Source organism: Argentina silus (assembly GCF_951799395.1).
Source record: "Argentina silus genome assembly, contig: scaffold_70, whole genome shotgun sequence".
Classification (NCBI taxonomy): domain Eukaryota; kingdom Metazoa; phylum Chordata; class Actinopteri; order Argentiniformes; family Argentinidae; genus Argentina; species Argentina silus.
The window spans coordinates 250,890-271,691 of NW_028152828.1; the positions used below are offsets into that span (position 1 = coordinate 250,890).

A 20,802-nucleotide genomic window follows, 5' to 3' on the forward strand; every position below is an offset into this window, starting at 1 on the left:
CTCCACCTAGTGCCAGCCGACCTCAGGCAGAAGATCGCCACCGCCGCCAGCTCTCTTCACGAGCACGACAAGACCGCCGCCCTATTCGACAAACAGTGCGAGTCCAGGTGGGGCTACACCTTGTTTGGTCGGTGCCTTGTTTGAGTCAAAGTGTTTCAAAGTGTTTTAGCAAGTAGAGCAATACAGTCAGCCTATTTATTTATATTGTAGTTAAAAATGCACTTTGTAGTTTAATTAAAGAATGTTCTTGTCTTTTTTTATTATTTATATTGTAGTTAAAAATGCACTTTGTAGTATTTTTTTATACAAACATGTTCTGGTCTATGTCCAATATCCGGTCCAATCTAACCTCTGTTTCAATCTAACACAATTCATTTACATACCCTTTATTGTTAGTTTATGTTCAATTAATCGGTGTTTTTGTCATGCGTGTCCTCGTGCCGTTTTTTTGTGTGCATGTCCTTGTGATGTTTGTATGTCTTTGTCAGCTCCATGTTTAACTAAATGTTTGTAAATGTTTGTCTCTCGTCATCTCACTCATGGCCTGTACCTTGACGTGGTGAGTGGGCTTTCAACTAAACAGGTCTGCCTACTTGTGTTTGTGTGTCATAAAAATAATATATCTGTGCCCCATACATGGAATCTGAGTGCATATGTAGTAAATGGAAAAATGTGCATGTTGAAACCTTTACATTGGGTTCTTTGTACATTTTGAATGCATTTTCGTTTCACAAAATGCACTGTTCTCATGTCTTATTCAGTAACTGTTGGTGACCATCTGCGGCATTTTAGCAACATTTTAAAGAATAAAACTGTAATACTATTTGGTAATTTGTGAATAACATTTTTAAGTAATAATATAAATAAAAGTATTATAAAAGTATTTCAAGTATTTTGGAGTCTCTGTATGCTTGGGTTTCAGAAAAAAAGAGGAGGGTGGGACATGTCAAAAATGATTGTAGGTGAAACACCTAGAGTATAAGCTCTAAGAAAATACTTTTACCAACACCCAGTTTATTAATTATGGGCTGCATGGTAAGTAGGATGGTGGGGCATATCTCATGTCACACATCATAACACGAGGTGCAAGCATTCAGAAATGGTATGGTTTGTAAGATCAGTTTCCCCTTATAAAGGGGAAATACACTATGGTATTTTTTGGTCAAAGCAATGCATCAATGGTGATCAAGTATTATAGACTACAATTTAATCTGACTCCAATAAGATTAGTAGGTTGACCTCGAATGTAGTTTATCAACTAATAACACATGAGTAAGGCTAAGAAGGGCTACAGAGGAAAGAGATATGAATGATGGTTTATTTAACAGTTACCAATAACCTTAAATGTAACCAAGTAAACCAAATGAGAGAAATCAAGTTACATAAGTTAAAACCAGATAAAACAGAGAAGTTGTCTTTGTGTCTTCTCCCAGACTCAGAGGTGTCAATATGCATTGCTAATTAGATTGTGCTGGCTGCACCCCCTCGGTGGTCATTACAATGAGTCGTGTGAATGGCTCAGATGTCTTCCAGACAAAGTGAGAGTGCATTAAATACATTCTTACACCCTTTATAGTTCAGGCCAAAAATGTAATAAATGTACACTTTTCCACCTAAATATATAAATCTCATCAATCTACATACCTGTTTATACCTGTTTATACTGTTCATACGGCATTCCATTTTTATATTTATTCTGCTATCTACCCTATTGTTACTGTTAATACATATATACTGCTAGACTGCATTGCCTATACAGCTCATATGCTGATACACTGTTCATACTGTAACCTATTTATTCTGCTTATAATGCTACTGCTATTCATTTACTGCTTACACTGCACTACTATACTATACTGCACTACTTACTGCTCACATACTGCACTACTTGTATATACTGTTCATTGCACTTTCTGCTTTTTGCACTTCTGGTTAGACGCTAACTGCATTTCGTTGTCTCTGTACTTGTACTCTGCACAATGACAATGAAGATGAATCTAATCTAATCTAATCATCTACATCAACTCAAACTATGCAAATAATGCAAACAACATTCAGCAGCCAAGTGGATTTCAATCAATTCTTATACATGACATTTCTGTAAATAAAACGTCAGGCCAGTGAACACCAGGGGGCGTCCTTCATTCTGATCAATTTTCATCCGATCCCAGGTTGAGCAATAGGGACTTGGGGGGGTCATGAGCCTAGGGAAGGCAAATGCTCCTCCAAGTCCCTATCCGATCCTCAACCGACCAATGGTAGAGCGCCGTTTAGTAAAGATGATCGCTAACCCACCAATCATTAAGCGAGGAATTTCAAACGTCATCTAATTTATACGGCTCCGGCGGCCACTATCGGTGAATCTCATGTCCGACGTCCCTGTTACTCAGGTAAGTTTTATCCTCTTCATCCTTTGCTAGTTAGACATTTGTTAGGCATGTATAAAGCTGTGCCGATTTTGTCATAAGATAAAAGATTGTCTGGAAATCAGCAACTGACCATACCATCGTTGACATATGCGGGATTTGGCTTGTTAATGTGTAATGACAACGTATTGACAACCTGTCAGTAGGCTAGCTGGCTAGCGCTAGCAGCTAACGGGTCTGGTGACACGGAGTTGAGAACGAACGAACATCCCATAAAAAGTGTACCCACACACTTAGAACAACGCTTTCTTAAAGGAATAATCCATAATACGTTGCAATTATTTTGAGTTGGGGGCTATCAACAAAGTTTTCTGTCATGGTTCATCCGCCCCCCCAAGCCGTGTCATCCGCCCCCCTCCCCGCCACCAGTGTGCTGAACGAGTGGGGCCAGTTCTTGACGACAGTGGTGGTGGCAGCTGAGTCTGAGGGGTGCTACGCGCGCATGGCGAGAGGTCTCATTGCCCGGTTTCGACGTGCCAATGCTCCTGCGCCAAAAGTCTTGCAGACAACTGCTGTCGGTAAGTTTAATAACAATTCCATTGAAACCTATGATGAAATTGATAATCCAAGGGATGTACATATCAGTTAACTTCATATAATTTTTTTGCAAGACACACATGGATAACACAGTTATAAAAACATGTAACACATGTACACAAAATGTTGATATAATTTCAGTGACAGCGGTTCATCCTTCCTGGAGAATCTGTTTGGTGACTGGGTGCAGAGGGGTACTGTGGTCAGACTGGACATCCGACACTGGCTGCACCGCTGGGATGCTGTTGTCATCAAACAGAGCCACGCCAAGTATGGGGTGTTCATGAGTGCCTTGGCAGGTGCGGTGCTCGCCTACAACAAGGCGGACATGATGCTCCTAGTCCAGGCGGTCAGGAGTGGCAACCAAGAGCTGTACGCCAGGTATTCGGACGAGGAGATGATGGCGTTCCTCAAGCCTCACCAGGTCAGGTCGTATGTCAGGCGCATTACCCGTGGGGTTGTGGTAAGTGTGATATTGATCCATGTATGAATTTCATGAATAAGAAGCAAACATACTTGCTTATTTGTCAATATGGATTCAACTATACTGGACTAAGGTGTCACTCAGATCTAGTTTTGAAAATAAATGTAAGATCATTAGGAGTAACGACTGATTTAACACTGTGACGGCCCGCTGGCCTGTGCCTTTCCCTTCACCATATTTAACCCTCTGTTTGTCCTCGTTGTTTCTGTGAGTGTTCCAGGTGTGCAGACTCTACCTGTGTCATGCTGTTTCCTTTGTTTTGCCTTTGCTATCTTTTGTCTTTGTCATTTGGATTTGGTGCAGACGTTTTGCCCATTTGTTTGTTTGATAATTGCACCATATGGGAAAATAAAGCCAGTTTTGTTATTGGTAAAACCTACTCCGTCCATCAGTTGTGTTACACTCATTCTAGTTGTGACAACACTCAAAGCTGAGAATATATATGTTACAGGAGACCGCTTTGGTGATTGAGTCCATCATTGCCGAGTTCAGGGGACCAGCAGGCCTTGTTATTGACGGAATCCACCTGTTCAAGTCGACAGAGGCAGTTGATGCTCACTGGGCAACTGCAAGCAAGCATCTCAGTTGCATGCAGGTGGGTTAATGTCTTTGCAGTCATCGTGTGTCATTATAAAACCATTCAAACTTGTATGGCAACATTTCAAAGGACACCAGAATAAATAAGGAACTTGCAATTCGTTGTGCTTTACAGGATCCCCCTGGCATACAGCTGTATGTTTCTGTGAAGGTGGTGGTGCTGAATGGCGTTCGGCTGAACAAGCACAGGTGCCGGCGAGGCAGTAACTCTTTGGAGGGGTTGCACGCACACCTGTACAATGCCATTCCTTCACAGAGATGTGGGATTATGCCATTCCAAGTGAGTAATTAAAAAAAAAAAACACATCGATATAGCGTAGTTTCAATGATGCATTTTATTTCACAGCTTTAGTCATCGCTTCTAAGCATATACAATAACAGTCAAAATGGTCATGTGTCAGGTATACCTGATGGCCTTTGCTGTGCAGTGGAACAACCGCATGGCATCACTCCGGGTTGCTGGTGGTCAGGGTCGGCAGACGTCGTGCATGGACGTGCGACAGATCCAGCGCATCAGTCAGCAGGCCGAGGTTATCTTCGGCAAGGATCACGTCCTGGAGCCCAACTTTGCTGCTCCAATGCCCGTCCCTGATGGGTACGAGCACCCAGACGAGGAGGAGCTCCTTGGCGTGGAGTATGCCATGTGCCAGTCCACCAGCTTCACTGCTAGGGACTACTGTCCAGAAAGGTACAGTACTTAATCACACACTTACGCAAGGTTATCCTTAGTTATCCATAGTTTTTCATGCATATTCTAGCAATGACGACGAACATGGTATAAAGTTAAGTTTTAAAAGCAAAGAAGCAAAGAAACCGTGCACATTATTGAATGAATCCACAAGTGGTTGTTGTAACTACGCAGACACATTTGTGATTAGTACAATTACATATTTGCAGTTGAGGAAGAGCAGTCTCGTGAGGAGTCAGAGTCGGAGTCGGTTGAACAGGAACAAGGTGAAGATGAGGAGATGGCAGACGAGGGTCTTGGCATGTCTGCAGAGTCAGAGGAGGATCCTATCAACAGCGTCTGTAGGAAGCATGCCATCCTAACCCAGGCAGAACAGGTGGAGGAGGAGGATAGTCCTGCTCTGCAAGATGTGCTCATGAGCCAGAGACATCTGCATCTGCCAGGAATAGAGGAAGTGGAGGCACTGGCCTTGCTGCTTCTAGAACTGGCAGACAACAGCGACCTCCACCTAGTGCCAGCCGACCTCAGGCAGAAGATCGCCACCGCCGCCAGCTCTCTTCACGAGCACGACAAGACCGCCGCCCTATTCGACAAACAGTGCGAGTCCAGGTGGGGCTACACCTTGTTTGGTCGGTGCCTTGTTTGAGTCAAAGTGTTTCAAAGTGTTTTAGCAAGTAGAGCAATACAGTCAGCCTATTTATTTATATTGTAGTTAAAAATGCACTTTGTAGTTTAATTAAAGAATGTTCTTGTCTTTTTTTATTATTTATATTGTAGTTAAAAATGCACTTTGTAGTATTTTTTTATACAAACATGTTCTGGTCTATGTCCAATATCCGGTCCAATCTAACCTCTGTTTCAATCTAACACAATTCATTTACATACCCTTTATTGTTAGTTTATGTTCAATTAATCGGTGTTTTTGTCATGCGTGTCCTCGTGCCGTTTTTTTGTGTGCATGTCCTTGTGATGTTTGTATGTCTTTGTCAGCTCCATGTTTAACTAAATGTTTGTAAATGTTTGTCTCTCGTCATCTCACTCATGGCCTGTACCTTGACGTGGTGAGTGGGCTTTCAACTAAACAGGTCTGCCTACTTGTGTTTGTGTGTCATAAAAATAATATATCTGTGCCCCATACATGGAATCTGAGTGCATATGTAGTAAATGGAAAAATGTGCATGTTGAAACCTTTACATTGGGTTCTTTGTACATTTTGAATGCATTTTCGTTTCACAAAATGCACTGTTCTCATGTCTTATTCAGTAACTGTTGGTGACCATCTGCGGCATTTTAGCAACATTTTAAAGAATAAAACTGTAATACTATTTGGTAATTTGTGAATAACATTTTTAAGTAATAATATAAATAAAAGTATTATAAAAGTATTTCAAGTATTTTGGAGTCTCTGTATGCTTGGGTTTCAGAAAAAAAGAGGAGGGTGGGACATGTCAAAAATGATTGTAGGTGAAACACCTAGAGTATAAGCTCTAAGAAAATACTTTTACCAACACCCAGTTTATTAATTATGGGCTGCATGGTAAGTAGGATGGTGGGGCATATCTCATGTCACACATCATAACACGAGGTGCAAGCATTCAGAAATGGTATGGTTTGTAAGATCAGTTTCCCCTTATAAAGGGGAAATACACTATGGTATTTTTTGGTCAAAGCAATGCATCAATGGTGATCAAGTATTATAGACTACAATTTAATCTGACTCCAATAAGATTAGTAGGTTGACCTCGAATGTAGTTTATCAACTAATAACACATGAGTAAGGCTAAGAAGGGCTACAGAGGAAAGAGATATTTTATTTAACAGTTACCAATAACCTTAAATGTAACCAAGTAAACCAAATGAGAGAAATCAAGTTACATAAGTTAAAACCAGATAAAACAGAGAAGTTGTCTTTGTGTCTTCTCCCAGACTCAGAGGTGTCAATATGCATTGCTAATTAGATTGTGCTGGCTGCACCCCCTCGGTGGTCATTACAATGAGTCGTGTGAATGGCTCAGATGTCTTCCAGACAAAGTGAGAGTGCATTAAATACATTCTTACACCCTTTATAGTTCAGGCCAAAAATGTAATAAATGTACACTTTTCCACCTAAATATATAAATCTCATCAATCTACATACCTGTTTATACCTGTTTATACTGTTCATACGGCATTCCATTTTTATATTTATTCTGCTATCTACCCTATTGTTACTGTTAATACATATATACTGCTAGACTGCATTGCCTATACAGCTCATATGCTGATACACTGTTCATACTGTAACCTATTTATTCTGCTTATAATGCTACTGCTATTCATTTACTGCTTACACTGCACTACTATACTATACTGCACTACTTACTGCTCACATACTGCACTACTTGTATATACTGTTCATTGCACTTTCTGCTTTTTGCACTTCTGGTTAGACGCTAACTGCATTTCGTTGTCTCTGTACTTGTACTCTGCACAATGACAATGAAGATGAATCTAATCTAATCTAATCATCTACATCAACTCAAACTATGCAAATAATGCAAACAACATTCAGCAGCCAAGTGGATTTCAATCAATTCTTATACATGACATTTCTGTAAATAAAACGTCAGGCCAGTGAACACCAGGGGGCGTCCTTCATTCTGATCAATTTTCATCCGATCCCAGGTTGAGCAATAGGGACTTGGGGGGGTCATGAGCCTAGGGAAGGCAAATGCTCCTCCAAGTCCCTATCCGATCCTCAACCGACCAATGGTAGAGCGCCGTTTAGTAAAGATGATCGCTAACCCACCAATCATTAAGCGAGGAATTTCAAACGTCATCTAATTTATACGGCTCCGGCGGCCACTATCGGTGAATCTCATGTCCGACGTCCCTGTTACTCAGGTAAGTTTTATCCTCTTCATCCTTTGCTAGTTAGACATTTGTTAGGCATGTATAAAGCTGTGCCGATTTTGTCATAAGATAAAAGATTGTCTGGAAATCAGCAACTGACCATACCATCGTTGACATATGCGGGATTTGGCTTGTTAATGTGTAATGACAACGTATTGACAACCTGTCAGTAGGCTAGCTGGCTAGCGCTAGCAGCTAACGGGTCTGGTGACACGGAGTTGAGAACGAACGAACATCCCATAAAAAGTGTACCCACACACTTAGAACAACGCTTTCTTAAAGGAATAATCCATAATACGTTGCAATTATTTTGAGTTGGGGGCTATCAACAAAGTTTTCTGTCATGGTTCATCCGCCCCCCCAAGCCGTGTCATCCGCCCCCCTCCCCACCACCAGTGTGCTGAACGAGTGGGGCCAGTTCTTGACGACAGTGGTGGTGGCAGCTGAGTCTGAGGGGTGCTACGCGCGCATGGCGAGAGGTCTCATTGCCCGGTTTCGACGTGCCAATGCTCCTGCGCCAAAAGTCTTGCAGACAACTGCTGTCGGTAAGTTTAATAACAATTCCATTGAAACCTATGATGAAATTGATAATCCAAGGGATGTACATATCAGTTAACTTCATATAATTTTTTTGCAAGACACACATGGATAACACAGTTATAAAAACATGTAACACATGTACACAAAATGTTGATATAATTTCAGTGACAGCGGTTCATCCTTCCTGGAGAATCTGTTTGGTGACTGGGTGCAGAGGGGTACTGTGGTCAGACTGGACATCCGACACTGGCTGCACCGCTGGGATGCTGTTGTCATCAAACAGAGCCACGCCAAGTATGGGGTGTTCATGAGTGCCTTGGCAGGTGCGGTGCTCGCCTACAACAAGGCGGACATGATGCTCCTAGTCCAGGCGGTCAGGAGTGGCAACCAAGAGCTGTACGCCAGGTATTCGGACGAGGAGATGATGGCGTTCCTCAAGCCTCACCAGGTCAGGTCGTATGTCAGGCGCATTACCCGTGGGGTTGTGGTAAGTGTGATATTGATCCATGTATGAATTTCATGAATAAGAAGCAAACATACTTGCTTATTTGTCAATATGGATTCAACTATACTGGACTAAGGTGTCACTCAGATCTAGTTTTGAAAATAAATGTAAGATCATTAGGAGTAACGACTGATTTAACATTGTGACGGCCCGCTGGCCTGTGCCTTTCCCTTCACCATATTTAACCCTCTGTTTGTCCTCGTTGTTTCTGTGAGTGTTCCAGGTGTGCAGACTCTACCTGTGTCATGCTGTTTCCTTTGTTTTGCCTTTGCTATCTTTTGTCTTTGTCATTTGGATTTGGTGCAGACGTTTTGCCCATTTGTTTGTTTGATAATTGCACCATATGGGAAAATAAAGCCAGTTTTGTTATTGGTAAAACCTACTCCGTCCATCAGTTGTGTTACACTCATTCTAGTTGTGACAACACTCAAAGCTGAGAATATATATGTTACAGGAGACCGCTTTGGTGATTGAGTCCATCATTGCCGAGTTCAGGGGACCAGCAGGCCTTGTTATTGACGGAATCCACCTGTTCAAGTCGACAGAGGCAGTTGATGCTCACTGGGCAACTGCAAGCAAGCATCTCAGTTGCATGCAGGTGGGTTAATGTCTTTGCAGTCATCGTGTGTCATTATAAAACCATTCAAACTTGTATGGCAACATTTCAAAGGACACCAGAATAAATAAGGAACTTGCAATTCGTTGTGCTTTACAGGATCCCCCTGGCATACAGCTGTATGTTTCTGTGAAGGTGGTGGTGCTGAATGGCGTTCGGCTGAACAAGCACAGGTGCCGGCGAGGCAGTAACTCTTTGGAGGGGTTGCACGCACACCTGTACAATGCCATTCCTTCACAGAGATGTGGGATTATGCCATTCCAAGTGAGTAATTAAAAAAAAAAAACACATCGATATAGCGTAGTTTCAATGATGCATTTTATTTCACAGCTTTAGTCATCGCTTCTAAGCATATACAATAACAGTCAAAATGGTCATGTGTCAGGTATACCTGATGGCCTTTGCTGTGCAGTGGAACAACCGCATGGCATCACTCCGGGTTGCTGGTGGTCAGGGTCGGCAGACGTCGTGCATGGACGTGCGACAGATCCAGCGCATCAGTCAGCAGGCCGAGGTTATCTTCGGCAAGGATCACGTCCTGGAGCCCAACTTTGCTGCTCCAATGCCCGTCCCTGATGGGTACGAGCACCCAGACGAGGAGGAGCTCCTTGGCGTGGAGTATGCCATGTGCCAGTCCACCAGCTTCACTGCTAGGGACTACTGTCCAGAAAGGTACAGTACTTAATCACACACTTACGCAAGGTTATCCTTAGTTATCCATAGTTTTTCATGCATATTCTAGCAATGACGACGAACATGGTATAAAGTTAAGTTTTAAAAGCAAAGAAGCAAAGAAACCGTGCACATTATTGAATGAATCCACAAGTGGTTGTTGTAACTACGCAGACACATTTGTGATTAGTACAATTACATATTTGCAGTTGAGGAAGAGCAGTCTCGTGAGGAGTCAGAGTCGGAGTCGGTTGAACAGGAACAAGGTGAAGATGAGGAGATGGCAGACGAGGGTCTTGGCATGTCTGCAGAGTCAGAGGAGGATCCTATCAACAGCGTCTGTAGGAAGCATGCCATCCTAACCCAGGCAGAACAGGTGGAGGAGGAGGATAGTCCTGCTCTGCAAGATGTGCTCATGAGCCAGAGACATCTGCATCTGCCAGGAATAGAGGAAGTGGAGGCACTGGCCTTGCTGCTTCTAGAACTGGCAGACAACAGCGACCTCCACCTAGTGCCAGCCGACCTCAGGCAGAAGATCGCCACCGCCGCCAGCTCTCTTCACGAGCACGACAAGACCGCCGCCCTATTCGACAAACAGTGCGAGTCCAGGTGGGGCTACACCTTGTTTGGTCGGTGCCTTGTTTGAGTCAAAGTGTTTCAAAGTGTTTTAGCAAGTAGAGCAATACAGTCAGCCTATTTATTTATATTGTAGTTAAAAATGCACTTTGTAGTTTAATTAAAGAATGTTCTTGTCTTTTTTTATTATTTATATTGTAGTTAAAAATGCACTTTGTAGTATTTTTTTATACAAACATGTTCTGGTCTATGTCCAATATCCGGTCCAATCTAACCTCTGTTTCAATCTAACACAATTCATTTACATACCCTTTATTGTTAGTTTATGTTCAATTAATCGGTGTTTTTGTCATGCGTGTCCTCGTGCCGTTTTTTTGTGTGCATGTCCTTGTGATGTTTGTATGTCTTTGTCAGCTCCATGTTTAACTAAATGTTTGTAAATGTTTGTCTCTCGTCATCTCACTCATGGCCTGTACCTTGACGTGGTGAGTGGGCTTTCAACTAAACAGGTCTGCCTACTTGTGTTTGTGTGTCATAAAAATAATATATCTGTGCCCCATACATGGAATCTGAGTGCATATGTAGTAAATGGAAAAATGTGCATGTTGAAACCTTTACATTGGGTTCTTTGTACATTTTGAATGCATTTTCGTTTCACAAAATGCACTGTTCTCATGTCTTATTCAGTAACTGTTGGTGACCATCTGCGGCATTTTAGCAACCACACTCTCGCAGTTCGTTGGGACGAAACACATTCTAGTTAAAGAATAAAACTGTAATACTATTTGGTAATTTGTGAATAACACTTTTAAGTAATAGTATAAATAAAAGTATTATAGAAGTATTTCAAGTATTTTGGAGTCTCTGTATGCTTGGGTTTCAGAAAAAAAGAGGAGGGTGGGACATGTCAAAAATGATTGTAGGTCAAACACCTAGAGTATAAGCTCTATGAAAATACTTTTACCAACACCCAGTTTATTAATTATGGGCTGCATGGTAAGTAGGATGGTGGGGCATATCTCATGTCACACATCATAACACGAGGTGCAAGCATTCAGAAATGGTATGGTTTGTATGATCAGTTTCCCCTTATAAAGGGGAAATACACTATGGTATTTTTTGGTCAAAGCAATGCATCAATGGTGATCAAGTATTATAGACTACAATTTAATCTGACTCCAATAAGATGAGTAGGTTGACCTCGAATGTAGTTTATCAACTAATGACACATGAGTAAGGCTAAGAAGGGCTACGGAGGAAAGAGATATGAATGGTGGTTTATTTAACAGTTACCAATAACCTTAAATGTAACCAAGTAAACCAAATGAAAGAAATCAAGTTACATAGGTTAAAACCAGATAAAACAGAGAAGTTGTCTTTGTGTCTTCTCCCAGACTCTGAAGTGTCAATATGCATTGCTAATTAGATTGTGCTGACTGCACCCCCTGGGTGGTCATTACAATGAGTCGTGTGAATGGCTCAGATGTCTTCCAGACAAAGTGAGAGTGCATTAAATACATTCTTACACCCTTTATAGTTCAGGCCAAAAATGTAATAATTGTACACTTTTCCACCTAAATATATAAATCTCATCAATCTACATACCTGTTTATACCTGTTTATACTGTTCATACAGCATTCCATTTTTATATTTATTCTGCTATCTACCCTATTGTTACTGTTAATACATATATACTGCTAGACTGCATTGCCTATACAGCTCATATGCTGATACACTGTTCATACTGTAACCTATTTATTCTGCTTATAATGCTACTGCTATTCATTTACTGCTTACACTGCACTACTATACTATACTGCACTACTTACTGCTCACATACTGCACTACTTGTATATACTGTTCATTGCACTTTCTGCTTTTTGCACTTCTGGTTAGACGCTAACTGCATTTCGTTGTCTCTGTACTTGTACTCTGCACAATGACAATAAAGTTGAATCTAATCTAATCTAATCATCTACATCAACTCAAACTATGCAAATAATGCAAACAACATTCAGCAGCCAAGTGGATTTCAATCAATTCTGATACATGACATTTCTGTAAATAGAACTTCAGGCCAGTGAACACCAGGGGGCATCCTTCTTTCTGATCAATTTTCATCCGATCCCAGGTTGAGCAATAGGGACTTGGGGGGGTCATGGGCCATTCCCAGGCGGTCTCCCATCCAAGTACTAACCCGGCCCGACCCTGCTTAGCTTCCGAGATCGGACGAGATCGGGCGTGTTCAGGGTGGTATGGCCGTAAGCGAAGGAACCAGCCCTCTGCACTGTATATAAAGTCGAGGAAAGGAGACGCCCGCCACTTGACAACACAAACAATACTGCAGTTGATACGCAGAAGGCAGGGAGTTATTGTGTAAGTCTCAGCTTATATAAAATGATGGCTACGTCTGGCAGTATCAATCGCGTTTATTAACTGGTACAACAGATAGGACTGATGAGAGAGCGCGAGGCTTCCGCCGTTACATGCTTATATATCATCTCTCTTTCCAATGCGCATGCGTACATACATGACAGTTATCTGGGGGGGAAAAACACCAAAACTGCAATTAACATTGCTTTACCACTCCACAGCTCATAGTTCATAGTTGTCGGTCTAGAATCGAGCTCAAGAGAAGGCTGAGTGAGTCACCAATTCTTAGCAGGTGGTTTTGGAGCAAACTGTATAAACTGTTCAAAACAGCAATATGAAACTGGAGCTGTGTTCACACTACAGCACTGTTCAAACTACAGTGGTGAGACAATAGTACACCCTACTGGTCGAAATGAGGAAAAGCTTACTGCACCGGGTATTCCCAGGCAAATGCTCCTCCAAGTCCCTATCCGATCCTCAACCGACCAATGGTTATGCGCCGTTTAGTAAAGTTGATGCAGTGGTTATGCGCCGTTTAGTAAAAATGATCTCTAACCCACCAATCATTATGCGAGGAATTTCAAACGTCATCTAATTTATACGGCTCCGGCGGCCACTATCGGTGAATCTCATTTACGACGTCCCTGTTACTCAGGTAAGTTTCATCCTCTTCATCCTTTGCTAGTTAGACATGTATAAAGCTGTGCCGATTTTGTCAAAAGATAAAATATTGTCTGGAAATCAGCAACTGACCATACCATCGTTTGCGGGATTTGGCTTGTTAATGTGTAATGACAACGTATTGACAACCTGTCAGTAGGCTAGCTGGCTAGCGCTAACAGCTAACGGGTCCCATAAAAAGTGTACCCACACACTTAGAACAACGCTTTCTTAAAGGAATAATCCATAATACGTTGCAATTATTTTGAGTTGGGGGCTATCAACAAAGTTTTCTGTCATGGTTCATCCGCCCCCCCAAGCCGTGTCATCCGCCCCCCTCCCCGCCACCAGTGTGCTGAACGAGCGGGGCCAGTTCTTGACGACAGTGGTGGTGGCAGCTGAGTCCGAGGGGTGCTACGCGCGCATGGCGAGAGGTCTCATTGCCCGGTTTCGACGTGCCAATGCTCCTGCGCCAAAAGTCTTGCAGACAACTGCTGTCGGTAAGTTTAATAACAATTCCATTGAAACCTATGATGAAATTGATAATCCAAGTGATGTACATATCAGTTAACTTCATATAATTTTTTTGCAAGACACACATGGATAACACAGTTATAAAAACATGTAACACATGTACACAAAATGTTGATATAATTTCATTGACAGCGGTTCATCCTTCCTGGAGAATCTGTTTGGTGACTGGGTTGCAGAGGGGTACTGTGGTCAGACTGGACATCCGACACCGGCTGCACCGCTGGGATGCTGTTGTCATCAAACAGAGCCACGCCAAGTATGGGGTGTTCATGAGTGCCTTGGCAGGTGCGGTGCTCGCCTACAACAAGGCGGACATGATGCTCCTAGTCCAGGCGGTCAGGAGTGGCAACCAAGAGCTGTACGCCAGGTATTCGGACGAAGAGATGATGGCGTTCCTCAAGCCTCACCAGGTCAGGTTGTATGTCAGGCGCATTACCCGTGGGGTTGTGGTAAGTGTGATATTGATCCATGTTTGAATTTCATGAATAAGAAGCAAACATACTTGCTTATTTGTCAATATGGATTCAACTGTACTGGACTAAGGTGTCACTCAGATCTAGTTTTGAAAATACATGTAAGATCATTAGGAGTAACGACTGATTTAACACTGTGACGGCCCGCTGGCCTGTGCCTTTCCCTTCACCATATTTAACCCTCTGTTTGCCCTCGTTGTTTCTGTGAGTGTTCCAGGTGTGCAGACTCTACCTGTGTCATGCTGTTTCCTTTGTTTTGCCTTTGCTATCTTTTGTCTTTGTCATTTGGTTTTGGTGCAGACGTTTCGCACATTTGTTTGTTTGATAATTGCACCATATGGGAAAATAAAGCCAGTTTTGTTATTGGTAAAACCTACTCCGTCCATCAGTTGTGTTACACTCATTCTAGTTGTGACAACACTCAAAGCTGAGAATATATATGTTACAGGAGACCGCTTTGGTGATTGAGTCCATCATTGCAGAGTTCAGGGGACCAGCAGGCCTTGACATTGACGGAATCCACCTGTTCAAGTCGACAGAGGCAGTTGATGCTCACTGGGCAACTGCAAGCAAGCATCTCAGTTGCATGCAGGTGGGTTCATGTCTTTGCAGTCATCGTGTGTCATTATAAAACCATTCAAACTTGTATGGCAAAAATTTCAAAGGACACCAGAATAAATAAGGAACTTGCAATTCGTTGTGCTTTACAGTATCCCCCTGGCATACAGCTCTATGTTTCTGTGAAGGTGGTGGTGCTGAATGGCGTTCGGCTGAACAAGCACAGGTGCCGGCGAGGCAGTAACTCTTTGGAGGGGTTGCACGCACACCTGTACAATGCCATTCCTTCACAGAGATGTGGGATTATGCCATTCCAAGTGAGTAATTAAAAAAAAAAAAAAAAAAAACACTTCGATATAGCGTAGTTTCAATGATGCATTTTATTTCACAGTTTTAGTCATCACTTCTAAGCATATACAATAACAGTCAAAATGGTCATGTGTTTCAGGTATACCTGATGGCCTTTGCTGTGCAGTGGAACAACCGCATGGCATCACTCCGGGTTGCTGGTGGTCAGACGTCGTGCATGGACGTGCGACAGATCCAGCGCATCAATCAGCAGGCCGAGGTTCTCTTCGGCAAGGATCACGTCCTGGAGCCCAACTTTGCTGCTCCAATGCCCGTCCCTGATGCGTACGAGCACCCAGACGAGGAGGAGCTCCTTGGCGTGGAGGATGCCATGTGCCAGTCCACCAGCTTCACTGCTAGGGACTACTATGTCCAGAAAGGTACAGTACTTAATCACACACTTACGCAAGGTTATCCATAGTTTTTCATGCATATTCTAGCAATGACGACAAACATGGTATAAAGTTAAGTTTTAAAAAGCAAAGAAGCAAAGAAACCGTGCATATTATTGAATGAATCCACAAGTGGTTGTTGTAACTACGCAGACACATTTGTGATTAGTACAATTACATATTTGCAGTTGAGGAAGAGCAGTCTCGTGAGGAGTCGGAGTCGGAGTCGGTTGAACAGGAACAAGGTGAAGATGAGGAGATGGCAGACGAGGGTCTTGGCATGTCTGCAGAGTCAGAGGAGGATCCTATCCACAGCGTCTGTAGGAAGCATGCCGTCCTAACCCAGGCAGAACAGGTGGAGGAGGAGGATAGTCCTGCTCTGCAAGATGTGCTTATGAGCCAGAGACATCTGCATCTGCCAGGAATAGAGGAAGTGGAGGCACTGGCCTTGCTGCTTCTAGAACTGGCAGACAACAGCGACCTCCACCTAGTGCCAGCCGACCTCAGGCAGAAGATCGCCACCGCCGCCAGCTCTCTTCACGAGCACGACAAGACCGCCGCCCTATTCGTCAAACAGTATGAGTCCAGGTGGGGCTACACCTTGTTTGGTCGGTGCCTTGTTTGAGTCAAAGTGTTTCAAAGTGTTTTAGCAAGTAGAGCAATACAGTCAGCCTATTTATTTATATTGTAGTTAAAAATGCACTTTGTTGTATCTTTTTTATACAAACATGTTCTGGTCTATGTCCAATATCCGGTCCAATCTAACCTCTGTTTCAATCTAACACAATTCATTTACATACCCTTTATTGTTAGTTTATGTTCAATTAATCTGTGTTTTTGTCATGCGTGTCCTCGTGCCGTTTTTTTGCGTGCATGTCCTTGTGATGTTTGTATGTCTTTGTCAGCTCCATGTTTAACTAAATGTTTGCAAATGTTTGTAAATGTTTGTCTCTCATCATCTCACTCATGGCCTGTACCTTGACGTGGTGAGTGGGCTTTCAACTAAACAGGTCTGCCTACTTGTGTTTGTGTGTCATAAAAATAATATATCTGTGCCCCATACATGGAATCTGAGTGCATATGTAGTAAATGGAAAAATGTGCATGTTGAAACCTTTACATTGGGTTCTTTGTAAATTTTGAATGCATTTTCGTTTCACAAAATGCACTGTTCTCATGTCTTATTCAGTAACTGTTGGTGACCATCTGCGGCATTTTAGCAACCACACTCTCGCAGTTCGTTGGGACGAAACACATTCTAGTTAAAGAATAAAACTGTAATACTATTTGGTAATTTGTGAATAACACTTTTAAGTAATAGTATAAATAAAAGTATTATAAAAGTATTTCAAGTATTTTGGAGTCTCTGTATGCTTGGGTTTCAGAAAAAAAGAGGAGGGTGGGACATGTCAAAAATGATTGTAGGTCAAACACCTAGAGTATAAGCTCTAATAAAATACTTTTACCAACACCCAGTTTATTAATTATGGGCTGTATGGTGAGTAGGATGGTGGGGCATATCTCATGTCACACATCATAACACGAGGTGCAAGCATTCATAAATGGTATGGTTTGTATGATCAGTTTCCCCTTATAAAGGGGAAATACACTATGCTATTTTTTGGTCAAAGCAATGCATCAATGGTGATCAAGTATTATAGACTACAATTTAATCTGACTCCAATAAGATTAGTAGGTTGACCTCGAATGTAGTTTATCAACTAATAACACATGAGTAAGGCTAAGAAGGGCTACGGAGGAAAGAGATATGAATGGTGGTTTATTTAACAGTTACCAATAACCATAAATGTAACCAAGTAAACCAAATGAAAGAAATCAAGTTACATAGGTTAAAACCGGATAAAACAGAGAAGTTGTCTTTGTGTCTTCTCCCAGACTCAGAAGTGTCAATATGCATTGCTAATTAGATTGTGCTGACTGCACCCCCTGGGTGGTCATTACAATGAGTCGTGTGAATGGCTCAGATGTCTTCCAGACAAAGTGAGAGTGCATTAAATACATTCTTACACCCTTTATAGTTCAGGCCAAAAATGTAATAATTGTACACTTTTCCACCTAAATATATAAATCTCATCAATCTACATCAACTCAAACTATACAAATAATGCAAACAACATTCAGCAGCCAAGTGGATTTCAATCAATTCTTATACATGACATTTCTGTAAATAGAACTTCAGGCCAGTGAACACCAGGGGGCATCCTTCTTTCTGATCATTTTTGATCCGATCCCAGGTTGAGCAATAGGGACTTGGGGGGGTCATGGGCCATTCCCAGGCGGTCTCCCATCCAAGTACTAACCCGGCCCGACCCTGCTTAGCTTCCGAGATCGGACGAGATCGGGCGTGTTCAGGGTGGTATGGCCGTAAGCGAAGGAACCAGCCCTCTGCACTGTATATAAAGTCGAGGAAAGGAGACGCCCGCCACTTGACAACACAAACAATACTGCAGTTGATACGCAGAAGGCAGGGAGTTATTGTGTAAGTCTCAGCTTATATAAAATGATGGCTACGTCTGGCAGTATCAATCGCGTTTATTAACTGGTACAACAGATAGGACTGATGAGAGAGCGCGAGGCTTCCGCCGTTACATGCTTATATATCATCTCTCTTTCCAATGCGCATGCGTACATACATGACAGTTATCTGGGGGGGAAAAACACCAAAACTGCAATTAACATTGCTTTACCACTCCACAGCTCATAGTTCATAGTTGTCGGTCTAGAATCGAGCTCAAGAGAAGGCTGAGTGAGTCACCAATTCTTAGCAGGTGGTTTTGGAGCAAACTGTATAAACTGTTCAAAACAGCAATATGAAACTGGAGCTGTGTTCACACTACAGCACTGTTCAAACTACAGTGGTGAGACAATAGTACACCCTACTGGTCGAAATGAGGAAAAGCTTACTGCACCGGGTATTCCCAGGCAAATGCTCCTCCAAGTCCCTATCCGATCCTCAACCGACCAATGGTTATGCGCCGTTTAGTAAAGTTGATGCAGTGGTTATGCGCCGTTTAGTAAAAATGATCTCTAACCCACCAATCATTATGCGAGGAATTTCAAACGTCATCTAATTTATACGGCTCCGGCGGCCACTATCGGTGAATCTCATTTACGACGTCCCTGTTACTCAGGTAAGTTTCATCCTCTTCATCCTTTGCTAGTTAGACATTTGTTAGGCATGTATAAAGCTGTGCCGATTTTGTCAAAAGATAAAATATTGTCTGGAAATCAGCAACTGACCATACCATCGTTTGCGGGATTTGGCTTGTTAATGTGTAATGACAACGTATTGACAACCTGTCAGTAGGCTAGCTGGCTAGCGCTAACAGCTAACGGGTCCCATAAAAAGTGTACCCACACACTTAGAACAACGCTTTCTTAAAGGAATAATCCATAATACGTTGCAATTATTTTGAGTTGGGGGCTATCAACAAAGTTTTCTGTCATGGTTCATCCGCCCCCCCAAGCCGTGTCATCCGCCCCCCTCCCCGCCACCAGTGTGCTGAACGAGTGGGGCCAGTTCTTGACGACAGTGGTGGTGGCAGCTGAGTCCGAGGGGTGCTACGCGCGCATGGCGAGAGGTCTCATTGCCCGGTTTCGACGTGCCAATGCTCCTGCGCCAAAAGTCTTGCAGACAACTGCTGTCGGTAAGTTTAATAACAATTCCATTGAAACCTATGATGAAATTGATAATCCAAGTGATGTACATATCAGTTAACTTCATATAATTTTTTTGCAAGACACACATGGATAACACAGTTATAAAAACATGTAACACATGTACACAAAATGTTGATATAATTTCAGTGACAGCGGTTCATCCTTCCTGGAGAATCTGTTTGGTGACTGGGTGCAGAGGGGTACTGTGGTCAGACTGGACATCCGACACTGGCTGCACCGCTGGGATGCTGTTGTCATCAAACAGAGCCACGCCAAGTATGGGGTGTTCATGAGTGCCTTGGCAGGTGCGGTGCTCGCCTACAACAAGGCGGACATGATGCTCCTAGTCCAGGCGGTCAGGAGTGGCAACCAAGAGCTGTACGCCAGGTATTCGGACGAGGAGATGATGGCGTTCCTCAAGCCTCACCAGGTCAGGTTGTATGTCAGGCGCATTACCCGTGGGGTTGTGGTAAGTGTGATATTGATCCATGTTTGAATTTCATGAATAAGAAGCAAACATACTTGCTTATTTGTCAATATGGATTCAACTGTACTGGACTAAGGTGTCACTCAGATCTAGTTTTGAAAATACATGTAAGATCATTAGGAGTAACGACTGATTTAACACTGACGGCCCGCTGGCCTGTGCCTTTCCCTTCACCATATTTAACCCTCTGTTTGTCCTCGTTGTTTCTGTGAGTGTTCCAGGTGTGCAGACTCTACCTGTGTCATGCTGTTTCCTTTGTTTTGCCTTTGCTATCTTTTGTCTTTGTCATTTGGATTTGGTGCAGACGTTTTGCCCATTTGTTTGTTTGATAATTGCACCATATGGGAAAATAAAGCCAGTTGTTATTGGTAAAACCTACTCCGTCCATCAATTGTGTTACACTCATTCTAGTTGTGACAACACTCAAAGCTGAGAATATATATGTTACAGGAGACCGCTTTGGTGATTGAGTCCATCATTGCCGAGTTCAGGGGACCAGCAGGCCTTGACATTGACGGAATCCACCTGTTCAAGTCGACAGAGGCAGTTGATGCTCACTGGGCAACTGCAAGCAAGCATCTCAGTTGCATGCAGGTGGGTTAATGTCTTTGCAGTCATCGTGTGTCATTATAAAACCATTCAAACTTGTATGGCAAAATTTCAAAGGACACCAGAATAAATAAGGAACTTGCAATTCGTTGTGCTTTACAGGATCCCCCTGGCATACAGCTGTATGTTTCTGTGAAGGTGGTGGTGCTGAATG

General features: G+C 42.7%; 1 protein-coding gene across 1 annotated transcript; it reads left to right on the forward strand.

Moving 5' to 3' along the window:
- Nucleotides 1–15,619: 15,619 nt before the first annotated feature.
- LOC310824596 (uncharacterized protein) lies at nucleotides 15,620–16,927 on the forward strand (the record flags this gene model as incomplete). The annotated part of the gene is made up of 2 exons (XM_083697861.1): nucleotides 15,620–15,860; nucleotides 16,061–16,927. The coding sequence occupies 2 exons, from the start codon at nucleotides 15,620–15,622 to the stop codon at nucleotides 16,495–16,497; spliced, it is 678 nt and encodes a 225-aa protein (XP_083553987.1). The 3' UTR covers nucleotides 16,498–16,927.
- Nucleotides 16,928–20,802: the final 3,875 nt, after the last annotated feature.